General features: G+C 43.9%; 1 protein-coding gene and 1 long non-coding RNA gene across 3 annotated transcripts; one reads left to right on the top strand and one right to left on the bottom strand.

Annotated features, from left to right (window-relative positions):
• Positions 1 to 510: 510 nt before the first annotated feature.
• On the bottom strand, positions 511 to 13177 carry LOC134643099 (sine oculis-binding protein homolog). 2 transcript variants are annotated; one of them, XM_063495318.1, is made up of 7 exons: positions 12929 to 13177; positions 10156 to 10285; positions 9685 to 9879; positions 8525 to 8676; positions 7177 to 7272; positions 5060 to 7009; positions 511 to 2852 (listed from the first exon to the last, which is right to left on the bottom strand). In XM_063495318.1, exons 1-6 carry the CDS (start codon positions 13019 to 13021, stop codon positions 5069 to 5071), a joined length of 2607 nt encoding a protein of 868 aa, XP_063351388.1. In that variant the 5' UTR covers positions 13022 to 13177; the 3' UTR covers positions 511 to 2852; positions 5060 to 5068. The 2 variants fall into 2 exon arrangements, with proteins under 2 accessions (XP_063351388.1, XP_063351389.1); XM_063495319.1 differs by having other exon boundaries at positions 5060 to 6988.
• A 2920-nt stretch (positions 13178 to 16097) lies between these two features.
• LOC135933804 (uncharacterized) lies at positions 16098 to 18120 on the top strand. The gene is made up of 2 exons (XR_010573944.1): positions 16098 to 16294; positions 17030 to 18120. It is a non-coding gene; the product is annotated as an uncharacterized LOC135933804 (long non-coding RNA).
• Positions 18121 to 18433: the final 313 nt, after the last annotated feature.

The following is an 18433-nucleotide window of genomic DNA, read 5'->3' as shown; positions in this document are numbered from 1 at the left end:
GTTTGTGCTGTCTAATTGTGGGTGACTTCCTGCAAGCAAGTCCCGCACATATCCCTTGCCTTGTTATTATTGTGGAAAACTTCCGTCCTGCAGTTTCAATCCCTAACTTGAAAACCTGGAAGTTGCCCCCCCGCTGCCCTCCTAGAATCGTCCAGTCACTGCTCCCAGTAGGTCCACACAAAGCCGGAATTCCTGCTCTCTTATCTCATTCATCTGATTTACCGTCATTGCAAAGATGGTCGACTTCCACTATTTCTGGAATGTTGATGCGTTGCCTTTCAGACAGGCTGCCACTAAAAATAGGCATTTACTGACCAGAACCTGTTAGCAGACGGTTTATAAAGATGTATGATGAGTTTAATAATTACAAAACCAACATGCCGATTTACAGTGAAGCCTCACAAAAAAGATAAAAAACCCCAACATTTTTTAAAATAAAAACTTAAATAAATTAAAAAAAAAAAAACAGCAGAAGTTTCTTTGATCTTAGAATAACTTTTATTTATTTCACTTTACAAAGAGGTCTTCACCAATGCTCTTATTTAATCTTTATTTGAATACAAACATTTTGTCAGATAGTGAGTTTGACAGGGAAGGTCAGAAAGTACCTCTGGGTGAAGCAAGAAGCAACCAAACTTCTGGTAAAACGGGTTTTCTGTCAAAACTCTGAGGTGACACAGATACTGGGTGAGGTGAAGAAAGGCATTGATTAAACATGGTGAAACTAATGATGGCAGTTTGAATTGTGTACTTTTTGGCCTCTGCCGTCAGAGCCGGAGATCTCCTGTTGACACTGCAGCTATTTGTATGAAGTGATGTCATCACTGCGCCATACAAGCTGATGAGAAAGTCCCCTTACCAGCCAAGAATGACACTGACTTAAAGGCATGATCTGTGGTGGGGGAAGTGGGCTGGAATGAGTGAGGAGACGGTGAAATGTGTTGCCACATATCCGTGCATGCACACACGCATGCCCACAAACTGATAGGTAAGTGATTTTGGAATGATGGCTGGGGTGGGCCACATCTGGCGGTATTCTAGCATCAAGCAGGTCAAAGGGACTGCTTAGTTTAAGTCAGGGGAGTGCTGAACTGTTCACTAAAATGCGTTGAAATGCAGCTGACTGCACCCTTGGTTTGACACTGCTGTGAGTGTGGCAAATGGCAATATTTGAATTTAAGGATAAAATAATGGCGAGATGGCACTGAGTGCAGCTGTTTGCAGAGATTGCATTGGGTTTCAGCAGACTGTCTTATGGCCTCCTGGTTCTTTCTGCTCAGGTGCAAAGTTACAAAGGCAAACACTGCCCTCTAGTGGGGCTACAGCATATTAACATATCGACAAGAGGCGTTTAAGAGTTCAGGCACTCATAAAATGAAAATCGTCAAAGAAAAAGAACAAAACAAACAAAAAAGAAGAAGAAGAAATAAAGCATTTTTGTGAAAATCTACAGATGCTTCATCCATAAGTTAATATAACATCAAATAGTATCTGTGTCGACTACAAAACTGAAATCTTGCAAAGGAACAAGTGTTGACAAGCTGCTAAGTGATCTAGCTGGATCAAATCTCAATAGGTATCCCTGATAGCGGGAACTGTAATACTGATCGCTGCATACTACAGCATTTGATGCCTTTGGGTATAATACCACATTTGGTAATATTACAAGGTTGCTTTCCTTTTCAGAATCGTCTGATCAAAACCAATAGCATCCACAAGAAAATCAGAATTAGGATCATTCATTCATGAATGGCAAGGACAAAACATGCATGGTATTTGGTGCTGAAAGTGATTCAAACTCTGATTTGCTATTAGAGACTTGGTAGATCAGGTGAATATTGAATGAGGATCTGTACGTTACACATTTATGTACCAGCGTCATCAAGACGTCTAAAGTGTTCACAGACCATCTCAGCTACTATGTATCAGTAGGTGTACCCTCATAAATTCAGTTTAGGTTTACATTGTTTAAGAGGAGGGGGAGGAGACTCTCCCCTGGGGTTGTTAGGCTGCTCCATCATCTGTCTCAACAGCCCGGCCGGACTCTCGTCAGTGAGTAAACTGGATGAAGTCTTAATGTCAGCAGACTGTCTTTCTTCCCTTGGAGGAAGTGAGCTGAGTAGGGAATCACAGGCAATCACTTGTGAGGAATAAAACCTCAGAACTGGTGCGTACCGTATTTAGATTGGGCGGAAAGGTGGAGGAGAGAAGGGTATACTATATTCCTGGCTGTCGGTCAAAAAAATAAAAAAGCTGCTGAAGTCTGAGCCCCCGTCGGCCAGGTAACCCAAAACCTGGAGTGGGGAGTCAGCGTGGGATATGGGGAGAGGAACAATGCAGCTCTTTGTGCAAGCCGGGCAGAGAAAACAAACCGTTTCCCCTGGAAAGAGATCATGTTCAGGCTCCATCTGAGAAGACCACACAAGGCTGATCGGAGCCCTGTCTGCTGTGCGGAGCAGGGAGGGGAGGAGGAGGAGGAGGAGCAGCTCATCTGGGCTGCCACACTGACTCATGCGTGCATACACACTTTAGGGCAATGTCAGACAGGAAGAAGATCTGAGATGCTCCTTTTAAAGCGCTTGCTGAACACAATGTAACACACACGAGCCAGCGACAGCCTTTTGGTCCAAGACAAAATGTGTGACTGTGTTGTGTTCTTCCCCCATGTTGGCTTGTGATGACTTGGCCATCTGGACTTCTTCCTGGGTTGGCACCCTGCTGGTCTGCAGGCAGAGCAACACTCTGGTGGGCCAACAGGCTGAGGGACAGGCTAGAGGGTGTTAGCACTGGTGTTGTCCACAAGAGGGCATGGCACTGAATCTGGCACTGCCGTACAGTGCTAAACAGGGAGTCTGTTTATTAGATAGACAGGGTAGGAGTACAAAAAAAAAAAAAGAAACAGAAAGAAGGAAAGGGAGAAAGAGAAACAAAATAAGTTGTGAGATATCATATATTTTATTCTGTGCAATTTCCATTTACACCATATCTTATATCAACCTCTGCAACCCTGGACACTCATTCCTTAATCTGCCCTTTCTATATAAACACTGAGAATGAACCTTTTAGTCATGTCAACACTCAGATAACTGTTGCACGGGGCACAATCAAACTAAGAACATCTGGCCTTTTTTTTCTCTCTTACACACACTTACACAGGCTTTCATTCAAACACACACATTAAACACAAACAGACACACACACACATGCACACACACACACGTAAGGGCCAAACCAGGGTTCTGTACTCCCTCTGTCCCATTGCGTTTTAGTTTCAAACGCTCAGCGAATACCCATGTGGTGGGATCGGATTACACGGGGCTATAAAATATCCCAAATAAAGGCAAGGAAAACTGAGACAAAAAAACTGGCTGTTTCCTGAGGTGAAATCCTCCAGTTGGCTGCTGACTCTGTCAGTGTGGGAGACTTTTTTTTTTAAAGACTTTTAGCAGTTCAGACAATAGAACAGGACAGCAATGTTTAGCTCAGAGCACAGAGGTGGCGAGCTAAAGTCACTCACATACGACAGCCAGCTCCCATTACACACAACACAAGGCCATAAATCCTTCTGCACAGCACAAGCGGCACACTGTGATTTCATATGTATTGGTTACTAAGGCAATGCACGGAGCCACAACAAATGACAAAGAGTAAAGTGGGAACTCATTTAGTGAAAGGAAATCTTGTTGTGCTTCAACACAAAACATCTGGGAGTATGAGATAAAGGTTTATGTCGTGCGTCCGCGACCAACAGCTATCCGTTTTTAACGTAATTATGAAGGTGACCCCTGACCTTTTGAGGCTTGGAGTGCAATATGGAGAGAAAAGCAGGCCAGGTGAAATTTAAACCATCTCTGTAATATCAGCGGATTAATCTCAGGACATACAGTAAAATGGTAACATGATCTTGTTATGATGAGATACCAGCTGGTGAGGATGACGGCTGGTGTTACAGCCCTTTGGACTAGTGACAAGTGAAATCAAGAGGGCCTTTGATTGGTCCAAAGTAAGGAGGCTTTCCTGCTGCATTCAAACAACAACATCTGGTTGGCAGAGGATAGCAGTGCTAAGTGAAGAAAAGGAAAAGGACTGAAAAGGGAGAAGGGGGGGGGACTCGAAACTTCTACATATGAGAGGTACAAGCCAAAGCCAGAACAGGGTGTCATTATGACATGTGTAAACGGATCGCTCTGGTTCTGCCCCTGTGTTTTCCTAATGAAGCCCCAGAGCTCTATCACAGCTGAGGGTTCGCTCTCAAATTGCCGCGCCTTGTAGTCTGCCTGACAATCACCTCTGTCTCTACAGCACCCCAGAAAGATGCCTGCACTGCCTTGTAGTTAGGGCTGCAAGAAGCAACAGTTTGACTTTATGGTCACACGGAGAATTGACCTATCGCTCTGTCTGAATGTCATTCTGGACAAGCTAACTCATAACCTCAAGGTCACATATTTGATTCAGCAGCAGCCATTTATCTTTGTCCAATACAATGAACCTTCTACTTTCTCTCACAGTCATTTTCTCCATCCATCTGAGAACAGATGTATACTCACATAACTTGGCAAATGTGAGCCTAAAGAAGAGGCTGCGATGCAAACAAAGAATTGTGACTGTCAGTCAGACTGTGGTGAAGTGATCGCCTTTCAAAGTGACTCTCACTGCCTGCGCCCTCCACCTCCTTCCCTGGTGTAACCTTAGAGCACTGGGGAGTGCCAGGTTACTGGGATTCTCTCTCTTTGGCGCCATGCTGTTTAGTGACCATGCGCATGCTGTTAGACCTGTGATTAAGCTTGCCCTCTGTATGTGCGAATGTGTGTGTCCACACATTTTCCAGTCCCTGGTTAAATGGTGTTTAAAAATAATTGCTGGTTTTTATTTAAACCAATGTGGAATACCACAGAGCGTTTAATGCAAAAAAAGTTGGTGTCAACTTGGTTTACTATGACATTTATCTTGCCGATGTATCAGTAAGTCTGACTTCTGGTCTTTACAAGATATAAATTAAAAAAGCCATTGAAAACCGTGCTATCTGTATTTTTCCTCACTTTACATCAGAATCTCTTACCTCCATCCTCTACTTATTCTGATCTCTGATTCTTAGGCATCTCCTCTTCAGAGCTGGCTCCATGTCTATTGCACTGGGCACATTGGCAGGGCTCCGCAGACTGCCCTTGTCCCTGAGTTTGGGCAAGAGCAATGGGCCAGTGGTCCCACCTATCTTTGGCGCTGTGGGCAGGGCGTAGGCATGGTCCTCATCAGGAACATGAGAGTCCTCTCCTATGTCTCGGACTACTGTTAAGGGCTCTTCTGACAGATTAACTTGCCCCTCAACCCGCACTGGGCTAACAACAGAACACTTGTTCTCTTTGATAGCCTCCAGCTCACTAAGTGAGGGGTCAGGGGGGAGTGCTGGTAATCTCTGGGGTCGGGAAGAGTCCGGAGTGGCAGTTGTTGGTGAAGAAGACATCCCATTTTGACCATGGTCCTGAGATTTTTGGGCAGAGGATGTGGCACCATGTGGATGGTTGAACTCCTTGGGGCTGGCTGGGGTGCAAGAAGGTGAAGTATGGGAGTCCTGGTGCTGGAAGACAGTGTCATGTGAAGGTGACGGTGACAGAGGAGGTGTGGGTCTGATGATATTGTGAATCCCTGACCTGTTAACCTGCCCAGCTCCCGATTCGCCCAGCCCTGATAGGTCCACCACTCCATTGGTGCTGGGCTCTAACTTCACTTGAGTCCTTTGCAGAACCCTTTGGATGACTTGCCGCTCTGTCTGCTGCTGCTTATATTCATTTATCCCGTCCGACCCCGGGGCTGAGCAGGGGGATTCGTTGCACTGGGCTCTGGGGGAGGATGCTCCACTTTGGGGTGTGGATGCTGGGGACAGAAATGGCCTCTCTGATTTAACCCAATCTGTGTCCCTTGTGTTCAGGTCACTTGGTGAGGATAGCCCTTGAGGCAAAGTTCCACCCATTTTGTTGACTATCAGTCTGCTGTCTGCCTCAGAAGTCTCTGGAGAAGATTGCCTGGTAGACCTGGATTGAGCCCTGTCCAGCAAATCTGGCACAGGCTGAATAACTCCGCTGTGACTTGGAGTTTCTAGGGATGTTTTAGGGGGGACTGGTATAGGGATAGGAATGGGTATGGGGACAGGTAGGGGTACAATGATGGGATAAGGCACCAGGACAGTGGGCTGGGGCAGAAGAGGGCTAAAAGAAGGAATGCCAAAGTTCATCATGGGAGGCATTGGGACAGGACCTCTTGGCATCATATTCAGTGGAGGGGAGTGTAAGCCAGGAAAGTAGGCTCCTGGGAAGGGGTGTATCAGTCCAGGGGGATTCATGGATGAAGAAGTAGGGGGCTGAAGGTGAGGAGAGTGCGGAGCTCTGTGGATAGGGCTGGAAGGAGGGCCAGGATGTCTGGGAGGAGTGGCAAGGGGGCTTTTTAAGCCCTGAGCATGAAGGGGAGGCCTTATAAAGGGCATGGGGATTTGAGGTACTGGCTTTTGCTCCAGAGGGGGGCGAGGAAGAGGTGGAGGAGGAAGGGAAGCAGGATGGGGTGACACATCCACAGTTGAAGGAGGTGGGGGAGGCTGAATGGATCTCTCTAGGGTCCTTAGACCAGAGACAGGGACTTTTGAAGTAGAAGAGATTGCTTCTGAGGGAGACATGGAGGATTCTCCTAATCCACGGATTAGTGCAGGCCCTTTAGGGGAGAGGTTTCTATTACGGGCTTCCCCAGTACTGTTGTTGTTGTTCCAAGATTCTGGAGTGAGTAGCTTTTGCCCAGCTACATTGCTGTCTATCCTCCCCTCCTGATTGGTTCTGTTTGGGCTGGAACTGGTGCTGGTGAGAGCGGCGCGGGCTTCCCGGTAGAAAACATCCATCTTGTACTGGTTCAGACACTTGGTGCTGCAGAACTGGAGTCGCTCCTCACCAGATCCAAAGTCCAGGTACTCTTTAGTGTGACGAACATGCTTGCACCAATCGCATACCTGTGGCACAGGGGAGAGAGACTGTGGGGGGTCACTGGAGTGAAAGATTGTATGTGAAAACAGATCTTTGTGTAGAAACAGAAGATTTTCCCAGTATTCCTGCTTGTTAAACCTTGTCATTTTCATCGCGTATTTATATTAATATCTCACAGTGGAAAACAAAAGATACATTGATAGTGTCCTCTTACTCTGACATTGGTGTTTATCTTCAGCACCAGTCTGGGCGAGTCCTCTGTATGGGGGTGCTGAGGGGATCTCTCACTATGGAGATCTTCATCTCTGGCCTGACAGGGGAAAACCACAGTGTGACAAACATCACATGAACTACTGTCAGTCAGGTTTCAGACAACAGTTCATCTACAAATACTACACTGGAATCATTCTGCGGTGTCTGGTCTCCAAATGTGAGCTTCTTACGTAACAAGTACAAAATATAGTTTTAAATAAATCGCCTTGTCATGAAGCATAGCAGTAGTCTGAACTTCATGCAAGAACCAAGCCCTAAAGGTCAGTGCAACAAAGGAAAAGCTGTGTTGTGAAACGGATACAATTCTACAGCCAAGTGGGGAAATAATGCAGGTGATGTATTGTCGTATTATTAATGGTTCTGCCAGTATTAATATAGGAAATTCTTCTTGATTCGTGTAAGCTGATCTCATGTGGATCTGAGTGCTCCCCCATCTCTGTGACCCATTGAGTCGTGTTGAGTTACGAAATATGAGGCAGCTGAAGGTAAGGTATGCACTGAAAGTGGACACCTCGCCCCAGGCCTCCTGGCCTTCCTCTCAGACAAGCAGCAACAAGCCAACAGAAATGCTTTCCTCCCTGCCTCCGAAAAACTAGAGGGCTTGTTGCGCGCAGTCTGTTCAGCCCCCCCGCCCTTGTGTCTCCGTTGTTGTGTGAATTCACCCACCACGCTCTAAACAACACTGAGGGTGAAAGCAGATATAGCTACTTGTCACCCTGTACCTCTACAGAAGGTATATCCATGTCGTAATGGAGGCTGAAAAATCACGGCAAGCGCATCAGAGCGTTTCTCTGTCTTTGCAGCACTCCTGTCCTCCAGACCAAAGCCACTTAATGGCTGGTCCCTTCTCCATTAACGCGAAACTGATACTAAGTGTCCCACACAAACTTTGACCTCCCTCCCACCATTCCTAAACTGGATCAACCATACGCACTAGGAATTGTGTTCTTAGAGATCCACCCTTTTTAAATTTCTGTAAACGAATCCATCAGTAATGACCTCACGAGATCAGGAGTATCTGTTTCTGCTAGTTTGTATACCTGCCAGAAACCACTTGATGCCCATTTCCCTTTGTGTGATGGGATGTGCCAGGGCTGAGGCAAACTGCATATAGAGTACCTGTGTTTGCTTAAATGTATATGGTTGTGTCAGACTGACTACTGAATTTACAGATTACTCATTATCATATAGATACCAGGATTTACAACACCTCACCAAGAAGAGGCCAACATGAATTGTTTTTGACCCTCAAGTGTAATGATAATGTGCAGTACATTATATATACTAACCTTATTGCGTTTGAAGTAGGCCCGTCTGCAGGCAGCAAAACACTTCTCACTGCAGAAGCTCTTGAGCTCTGATCCCATACACAGAGAGTAGCGTTTTACACCTTCCTTCTGGCACCACACACATACTATCTGCACATTTTGTACATCTTCCACTGCAGGAGGGAAATCAGAAGAAAAGCTATGTTAGATGATCTTAAAAGCACGAGAATGGTGTGAAACAGCTACAACTGAGTGCTTTTTAGTCTCACAAAGGAGAGCGCACTAAACAGCGCGCATCCAGCTGTGATCTAAACTTCCTGTATGGATGTACCTCACACTGAATGAATCTCAGATTAATATTCTTCCAAGGAACACAGAGATCCTGCTGCATCCCTCTTATAACCTTGACTATGACAGCGCTGTTATTTATTTATCCATCTGTAATGGGTGAACCCATTTTATGCTTATATTCCTGTACATTTTAATAGTACAGCAGAATACCGACAGACTTACAATTCAAGCATTGTTAATCAGGGATGCCAAAAACCTTCAAACTAAAAGCAAAAGCCGCAATTTATTACCATATGTAGTGTTTGTTTTTCAGAAAAACAAAGTCCGAACAACAGAAGAATTACACAGTCTATACAGTATAAAAAGGTGCAGCAGCATTAGTTCTTCTGTTTAACTTACTTTACTCTTAACAAATGCTTACTGCATTGCACCATAATTGCATGCTGAGTTATCTCAGACTGTTATCACACAGTTATTACCTTTGCGGCAAACGTGGCTTATCTCACGGGACACTTTACAGGTTATCTCTCTTTTTCAGAGCTTGTAGCACACAGAATTTCTCTTTATTTTGTAAAAGAATCTAATTTTTAATATACATAATTATTATATATTTATCTATAATAATTTTATATATAATATAATTACCGAAAGAGGCACCAAAGCAAGCTCAAACTACTGCACCTAGCAGGGATGCCTCTTTATCATTCCTCAGGAGTCTAGTAGGTAAAAACTGAACCTGCACCATCTTCTGGAGCTTGACACTACACTCTGACCTGCTAGAACATGAATATCAAACTAATCATGAGGGTAGTAATACTAAAAGCATATGTATAAGGAATGCACAACAATGAACATTTAATCTCCTCATGTTTGCCCCTACAGCCTGCTACCTGCTGATGGCTTTATAAGGGGGACGATGACAGGGGCACTCTTGTGCTCCTTCGGGGTCGTCAAGGATGAGCTTGTTGAGGAAGAGGAGGGTGACGAAGACGGGATGCCGGAGAACTCTCTCTCTCCGCTCTTGTTCGGCAGGACCAAGTGGCTGACTTTGGTGTCCAGGCTTTTGGGTTTTGGCAAAGAGTTTTCTGCAAGACACAAACAGATTCCAGTGTTAACTTGAATTCGTCGTGTAACGTTACACCGTGCAGCAAATCTGCAATACGGCCTACATGATACTATAATAACTTTTTCACAAACAACAAATGTATCTGAATGAATGAAACTCGAGAAGTTCCGACTACAGGAGGTTATGTTTAGCAAATTTGTGCAGTGACTCAATGTCTGCATTACAACCTGCAGAACCTGTTAGCGTAAATTTAAGAACACTGCACCAATAGTGAACCCTCGACGGCTGCCCTCACCTTTCAGCACAGACACATGCTGACGCCGTTCTCTGTAGTTTCTGATCTCGTTGGCCTCTGAATCTCTGAGATCTACCTTGTCGTAACCGTACCATCCAAGGAGTTCATTCATGGTGCTTTCTGCAAAAGTCTGCATGAGAAAAGAAATCAGTGATTAGTGATAATCTACGCATATGGATAACTGAGCTATGCCTGCCTACAAATAGGAAATTGTGAGCATGCATCTACGGGTTATTAATGGAAATTTTTATCCTATGTTAAACATAATCAGACCTTCCTTCTCTGAATCAATGTGAGCGATTCTTTCTCAGCCACAGCCTGGTTGGAGAAATGAATAGGGGCACAGAGGAGTACAGTATGACGCTTTTTCCATGATGTATTCAAGTTGTTTACTCTTGCTAAATCTGAGACGGAAAGGTTTAAAACCTAACACCAGTGTGAAATCTATGAATCATCCTTTGTTTATCTCTTTTAATTGGAAAAAAGAGGGAGAAAGAAAACTTTTCTCCACAGATGGGATGTGTGGTCTCAGTTTTTTTTTTTATTACGACCAGATGAAAAAAAATACAAAGGTCTCTCTCTTTATCCACCCACCTCTCTCTGTGGCTTTGGAAGAACTGGATTGGAGGAGAAACCTGATCCAGAATGGGCAGAAATCAGAGCGGGACACCCTACACCACAGCCAGGTCCCACGGTTCTCGGAAATGCCCCACTCTGCTCTCTTCTTCTCTTTCCAGTGTCCACCACTCTCTCTTTCTCCCTCTCTCTTTCTCCAGCTTTCCCTGTCCCTCCCTTTGCCTCTTTTTCTCTCCTACCCCCCCACCTTCCATCTTCACCATCCTCCCCTCCATCCCAGCACCTTCCAGCCCTGACACCCGACACAGCACGGCCTCTCAGGTTTCACCCTTTTCCAGCACAGCCAGTCTGCTGTGGTGGTGGTGTTGTAGTGCTGTAGTACTGACTGCACATTCTTTCCCCTGCTTTCCTCACTCCGACCTCTGTTCTGCACTAGGGCCTCAAAGAAATGGATCTCTCCCTCGCTTGCTCACTTTCTGCTGTGTGTGTGTCTGGGAGAGTGTGTGGGTGAGTGCAAGCAGAGGTATCATATCCAGCTAAATATGCCTAACGATGATTAAAGTCAAGTATCCGGTGTCTGGTGCCGTGCTCGGGGTCTGACGTGGAGGGAGTAGGTCCGAATGTGGTGTTGAAACAGATGTATTACAGAGACAACACTGGGACGGACCTCAGCTGAGCTAGAACTCAGCTTGCCAACCTTCCTGCCTGTATTTCTTCCACAGTCCCCCCCCCCCCCTTGCTTTTTCATCATTTGACCAGTTTTTAAGGTGCACCTCTTATGGGATTTTACCCGATAATTTCAATCTTATATGCTTCCCATCATGCCTAATTTTGGTATCGTGATGTTCTCCAGAAGTTCGACACTGATGGCAACTCTCCTACCATATCTGCACGCACAACCCAGTGCCACTTCTTTCTTTTTTTTCTTCTTGTGAACGAAAAGACGGGCAATATTTTTTCTTCACCCACCCCTCCACTTCCCACAATGTTGTTTTTGTTTCTTTTTGGCAGTTTAGACAAACATCTGCTTTGCGAGAGTGACAAGCCATATCCCAAACCACAAAGAGAGTTGCAGCCAAAGGCAACAAACTGGGGCCGACCCTGAGATTCAGCCCAGGCAGGCTTACATCAAGCAGGGATAGCGTTTCACATGTTTTGATTAAAATTAGTTAAGATGTAACTCTACACCTCCCCTGGATATCAAACGCTACAATCCAAACCACTTACACAAAAAGAGCACATTTCCTCTCTCACGAAGGCCAGAATACCCCCCCCCCCCTTAAGAAAATGACTTTTAAAATTTTTATTTCTCAGCTTCAGCTTGAAGAAGCCTCGAGTATCCCTTACCCCACCACAATCAACAGTCTCAAATAGCCAGTGTCCAAACCCAAACAAAGCAGACAACCCATGGATTAGTTTCCATGCAGTAACAGGCTCATAATAGTGGGAGGGAATCGTGCCTGTTACTGTGATTTAACTTATTACTGCCTGTGCAGTGGCTCTCCTTCTACACAAAGAACAGTGGGGAGATTCTTAAATGACATGTCATCAGTGAGCACTTCAAGCGGGAGCTTTCGTTTAATGTGATGTTTGCATTCTTTAACAGTCTGTGACAGTGATTTTAGAGCTTTCCCAAGGAGCAGGGCTATTTAAAGAATATAAATGCCCTGTCTCTTTTTCATGGGGGCAAGCCTCTGTGGTACAGCAAGTGAGCGCACCGCAGGAGCGGGGAAGAATTGACGCACATCTGGATCTCCGCTGGACAAGACTGCGCGTCCGGCCACAGCTGGCCTGACATGGCGTCACAAGAAGGCAGAGGTCAGACTACTCTTCAGCACTAACATTTATATAATCAAAACGTCCCGTGTCTGTCTTTGCGTCTGTTTCAACTTGGATTTATAAACACGTTTATTAATATTTTCCTGTTGTCTTCTTAAAGATGAAAACTTTCGAGGTTTTTCTTATTTTGCAATACAGCTTCACGCAGTAGGATATAATTACTTACATAAAAGACAGAAAGCGAGCATTCATTAAAAGCAAATATAGTTTTTGATATTATTCCCCGCACTGATTTGTGCGCAGCTGACTCACTCGCTGCGCAAAGAAGTTATCGCACCGTCTCATCTGATTACAATAATAATAATAATAATAATAATAATAATAATAATTTATCAGTGGCACACAAACCCACTCTCACCTTCATCTCCTGGTTGATTTCCCTCTTTACGGGGTGCGCGGGTTTCCTGCTGCGTTTATTTTCCGGTGGTCTCCCTTTCTCCATCTCTGGCATAGTCCCGGTCTGGCTGGATCCGATGCGGATCAGTGTTGAGTGTCGGCTGGAGTAGTTTCAGTGGAGTATCTCAGAATGAAAGCTGTCACTCCTGGTGACAGCGGCTGTCATTCCCGGACGTCCGAGTCCCTCATTTGAGGCTTCACACCACTCAAGTCCACTGAACATGCGTGCACTGTGCTCTGGAGGCTCCGCCGCTGAACAATCTCAACTCCCTCTTTCCCACTTCTGTCAAGTTTCTACGGAAAACCAACATACGTCTTCCGCTTTGAATTTTCAAAGTATGACAACTGTCAGCTGTTTCTTGAAAGCATATTAGAAACGAATCCGGAATTAAAAACAAAAACACAATTACGCCAATGATTTGCGTCACCGCGCAAAATTTGGTTTCTTGCGAGAAGTATTTTAACTTAACTGAAACATGAACCAGCAAAAAGTTTCTCATCAAAATTGAATTGCATTTGCTGGTTTTTGCAATATTTGAATGTTGCAGTGTTGGTATAATAAAAAAAAATAATTACATCATAGACTCTGTAATGAAAGATGAGAAGCACGGTGCTCTCTCAAAGCTCATTAACTCTGTTCAAAACCTACTAAGGTTTATTATGTCACTTGTTTTGTAAAGTTTAATTGGCCAAAATTATATGTTATCAGTTACTTAATGTTTCCCCTTTAGCTTTTATTATGAAAGGTGCATCGCCTGGTTACCGGTCTCATTCGTGCGCTCTCTGTGAGGGGAGGGCTTTGATTTGATGTAACCCAACACCTGGCGCCCACCCCTCCCAAATCTCAACAGATACATTTCATAAGGAATGCAAAGACTGTGTTTTATCTGAGGGGGCACAGAACAAACACTGTCTCTAGACTATGTCTTAAAATAAAGAGATGAAAAGAGCGCTGCGAGTTAAAAAAGATACCAGAATGTTTGGAGCTTTCTCAAATGGCATCCGTCTGATCCGCGCCCGTCTGAGTACGAGCGTGTGCGCGCAACACCTAAAACGTCCACATTTGGCCTCTGAGCAATCTTGGCTTGAGGAAAAGTGCCAAATTCAAGAGGACAGGATTTACACAAAAAAGAGTCGTTTGTTCGTGTATGTCTGCGCACAGATGAACATAAACATTTCCCACATGTTTATCGCTAATGCGAAGGCCACAGAACTTATTTCCGTATCACGTTTCTCTGCTGGTAATGAAAGCATTGAGGTTATCTAATTGCATTACGCACATAAACAAATTCAATTCGTTAGCCGTAACAACTTTTATTTTATAACTTTACTACAATTCTCCTCATTTTGTCCATTAACATGTTAACAGTATGCAGTATGGCCTACATTAGGAAAGTGCGTTTCCATTGCGCTTCTGCATCATTGAAAGCCTCTGTCTCGCAGACCTCAGTGTCACCGAGCTCTGTGTAGAGAGACAGACAGGTACAGACACAGCCGTGACAAGAGGGATAATTCAGAATTTTTTTCCCCCTCCTTGTCTCGAGTTTACCTCTGGTCTGCTCTGGTTTGAGGAATCCAGGGACCACACTCGTGTAAACAGAAATCCGACCCACTGCGCAGGGTTTGGGTTTCGCCCCCGATGATGATACTCGATCCGTCCCGGCTTTGGGAACAGGGCTTATCTGATGCCTCATCCCCCCCCTGCTCTCCATAACAGCGCACATCTGGTGCCTCTGCAGGGAGCGTTGTCCCTTTAGGTTCCTCTGGTGGGGGTGAAAGCTGGAATAAGAGCGCCTCACTATTCCCTCAAGAATCCACTTACACAAATGACAGAGGACTAGAGAAAGTCTTTAGGTCTAAAGTTACAATCCTCAACATCTGGAGCGAATCATAAAAAGTTGTCCACTTTGTGTACCATTACTTGCATTACCGTACACGGTCACATGATTAAAGCGAACGTATACCCTGCAATTTAGAAAACGACAATTTTGGCGTCCGTGTTCAGCGTTAATGGAGGGACATAAAAGTTTGATCCCCCTTGTGGTTTAGTGGTGTGTCCTCGCCGACAGAGGGCGACGTCTACCCATTAGTCTTGAATAATTGTGCAAGTGAATATAGCCCGGTGTTTTCCCTGCATCAAATTACATGCAAATATAGTCATCATGATAGGGGCATCTGTGTTACAAGCCTGGCTAAATACACCGACTTGTACCATGGAAAATGACTTAATTTGTCATTATATTCACATTTGCTTAAGCAGTTAGGGTAATTATATAGATATTCCAGCATTACTTTTACTCTGCATGGAGAAGGAAAACAACAGCCATAACAACAAAAACTAATATATATATATATATATATATATATATATATATATATATATATATATATATATATATATACTGTGAAACAACAGGAGGATAGGTCTGGGTTAAGGATTTGATTTGATTTTATAGTCTATAACTTAATACAAAATTAATACAAAAATGCAATAAATAGATAGATGATTTTTTTTTAATCTATTAGAACAAAATTTCGAGAAGTCCAGATATTTAATAGATTTTCTGAAAGCTCTGACACGGCCTCTATGAGGGAAAGCTTTTACCCTGAACACTAGGCGTCGCTGTTGCCACACTTATTTTATCAAACGTGCAGCGACTGCTCAACAGGTTGGACACTATTCATTTATCAGTTTGAATTTTTTTCGTTTCTTTTTTTTTCCGGGAACAGTAAAATTCTGAACAAAGCACCACATTCTTCAGCTCAAAACAGACATCTCAATAATCAAAAATCAGGGAAAGCCCAAATCAGCACCCCGACCCCATCAGCAGCCCGTCACCATGGCAACATGCAGGAAAAGTGTGGAGGTTTATTCAAGTGTTCAGAGAGTTTGTTCCCTGTGGTGGTAAAAGCGAAGTATGTTCAACAAGCCGCTGAGCAAGGTTTTTACACACGCACACAAAGTAGGCAAACGCGGGATCGGGACGGAGCATGCGCGCCAATCCCACCTCTCCGAAAAATACTGTTATTTATAAAAAGCTTAAAACGAGCCATTATTGCGTTATTCTGGCCAAATTACCTTAGATTATTATATTAAATTTTAAAACACTAACCTTAGCGGTGTCCCTAGCACACCGCTAGGGACCTTAACGTCACAGACCTGCAGCTGGTATAAAAAGCTCTGTCTGATCCAGCCTCCACATTAGAGAGAAGCAGCGTCTGAGAGCATCGTAAACCATCTGGCCAGGTTACAAAGAAAAAACAAATGTGCAAAATGACGAATGTTCAGCTAGGAGTGGTTTTGCTCGCCATATGTTTATCAACACAGGTAAAATGATCTTTATGTTACATTTAAACAGCATTTTAGCTGTGGGATTGATTTTAGTCAGCAGGGAGTGGTGGAAGTGTGTTTTTTAAGGGCTTGGGGGATTGTGTTTTTATTCATCAGTGGGGGTGAAAAATAATGGTGTAGTTTCTTTAACTTTAGTCGTGTTTTAAGACATTATATAAAGCGGTTGATAGTCTGGATTACAGCCTGCTAGACATGGAGATCTCTTGGGAAATTAACATGAGTCAGTCATCTTCCAAATTTGTGGCGTATCTTTAGTTCATTAAACTATAGTCCTTTTTTTTATTAGTATTTTTACAGCTTTTTCACTTTTTACTTCTTGATGAGCGTGTGCTTGGGTGGATTAATGATTCAGGTGCTGCTTGCTGTCTACATTATGCAAAGGTGGAGGAAGAATCTAAAGTTTCTTTTAGATGCAGTCTGCCATACGAAACCTGACACGCAAGCACAGAACCTTGGTCTCTCTTTTCTTCTTGGTCACTAACCAATCCTGCTATGTTGTAAAGAAGAGTAAAGTGTTGCAAAAGAAAACTTTTTGTAAACACAGACTTACATTTTAATTAATTGATTTTGCCATAAAGTTTTTTTTTCTTTTGAATCTAACTTCCTTATTTCAATGTTCGTCAAAAAAACCTGAGGGAAGTTTACATTTGTTGGAAAAATAAATTCCTCACTCTGCATCCTCTTTTTTTCTACTTCTCCTTCCTCCAACAGATGGTCTCCTGGACTGCAATGGCAGCCAGCAACAACAGCACAGCTATGACAGCAGGGGGGAACTCCACCTACAACGCTACCACTACTACGGCCACAGACACCTTTGGCGGTCCAAGCAACTCCACCTCCCCTACTGGAGCAGGTGTCTCACTGCACACAGGCACCTTCACTTTCTTGATCCCCTTCATCATGGCAGCCTTTCTCCTCCAAAGCTACTGTTGAAGCCCGGAGCCCACAGCCCCCATCTTCTCTGCCTCAACACTCCTCCTCACCTCCCATCCCATTATCCCACGCAGTCCAGCCTCTCTCAGAGACCACAAGACTAACATGGATGGGCTCTGCAACCTTTCTACGTCCTCCTTAAGTAATGCTAAAAAGTATGTAAGTCAAGACATTTCTTTTAACAAAGGGGGGTTTAGCCTACAGCAGGAGATCATCACCAATCCAACTTCCTTCAGCCCCTTGCATGGATTCAAAAGGAACAGTGGTGCATCCAGCTTCCCTTTTTGGCTTGCATTTCCTTAGTCATGCCATCACATTTTGGAGATGCTCAGGGCTGCGAGTTTTCATGTCATGTGTCTCGATTGAAATGCGGACCACTTGAGTGTACAGAGGTTCTTTTTGTGGCTTCTAATCGACCTGGCAATCAATATCAGAATGTGTTTTGTTTGTTAAAGTTTGGCAGATACAGTAGGAGGTTTGAGAAAAAAGTATGAGCCAGATGACCTCTTTAGTTGGTTTTACAAACAAAACAAAACAAAAAACAAAAAAATGGCTCTTCAGTCTTTTTATTAGAAATGTCACTGAGATGTATGTAGCAAAAAAGTTGCCACACGATGTGTCAGTTTTGCCTTGTGATTTTTAAAGAGCTGTGGTCTTTTACAATGAGGGTTTGATTGACACCTTTGCTCCCTTCATCCAACGGTTAGGTGCAGGAAATGAGTGTATGTAAAACCATATGGGAAGGGTTGATGTTACAATTCCCCCTTATAGTTTATATTTTGTATAAATGGAAATGTTGTACTGTTTATTAGTTTGCGTAAAGATCATTGAAGAAACGACAATGTACAATAAATTATGAAAAACTACAACTGTAATCGCTTCTTTGATTCTCATTTTGTTTTAACATGGCTAACTTTCCTGAGGAAACATTTAACCAACTCTATCTAATCCTTTGGTTTTCCCACCTCCAAACGTGCAGGCCATTTATCATCCTTGTGCAGTGTATAGAATTAAAGGGTGTGGTGATATTTTATTCATCATTACTAAACTGCCAGGCAGTCGAGACAGGCAGTTGCTGAGCTGCAGGCCAGAGAGACGGACTCAGCACTCCCTTGTGCCCCTAAAGATCTACTCTGGATTTGTGCCAGAGCAGTACTTACCGACTGGATACAAAACAATATC

Source organism: Pelmatolapia mariae, linkage group LG15 (assembly GCF_036321145.2).
Source record: "Pelmatolapia mariae isolate MD_Pm_ZW linkage group LG15, Pm_UMD_F_2, whole genome shotgun sequence".
Classification (NCBI taxonomy): domain Eukaryota; kingdom Metazoa; phylum Chordata; class Actinopteri; order Cichliformes; family Cichlidae; genus Pelmatolapia; species Pelmatolapia mariae.
The sequence above is the reverse complement of the archived record's forward strand: the minus strand, read 5'-3'. Positions and strand labels throughout refer to the sequence as shown.

Bases quoted from the DNA above. Each gene is read 5' to 3' on its own strand.
- LOC134643099 (XM_063495318.1), bottom strand. From the start codon at position 13,021: ATGCCAGAGATGGAGAAAGGGAGACCACCGGAAAATAAACGCAGCAGG. The intron at 9,880-10,155 runs GTGAGGGCAGCC...TGTGTCTTGCAG, and splicing joins GCATGTGTCTGTGCTGAAAG to AAAACTCTTTGCCAAAACCC. The intron at 8,677-9,684 runs GTAGCAGGCTGT...TCCCTCCTGCAG, and splicing joins CCTTATAAAGCCATCAGCAG to TGGAAGATGTACAAAATGTG.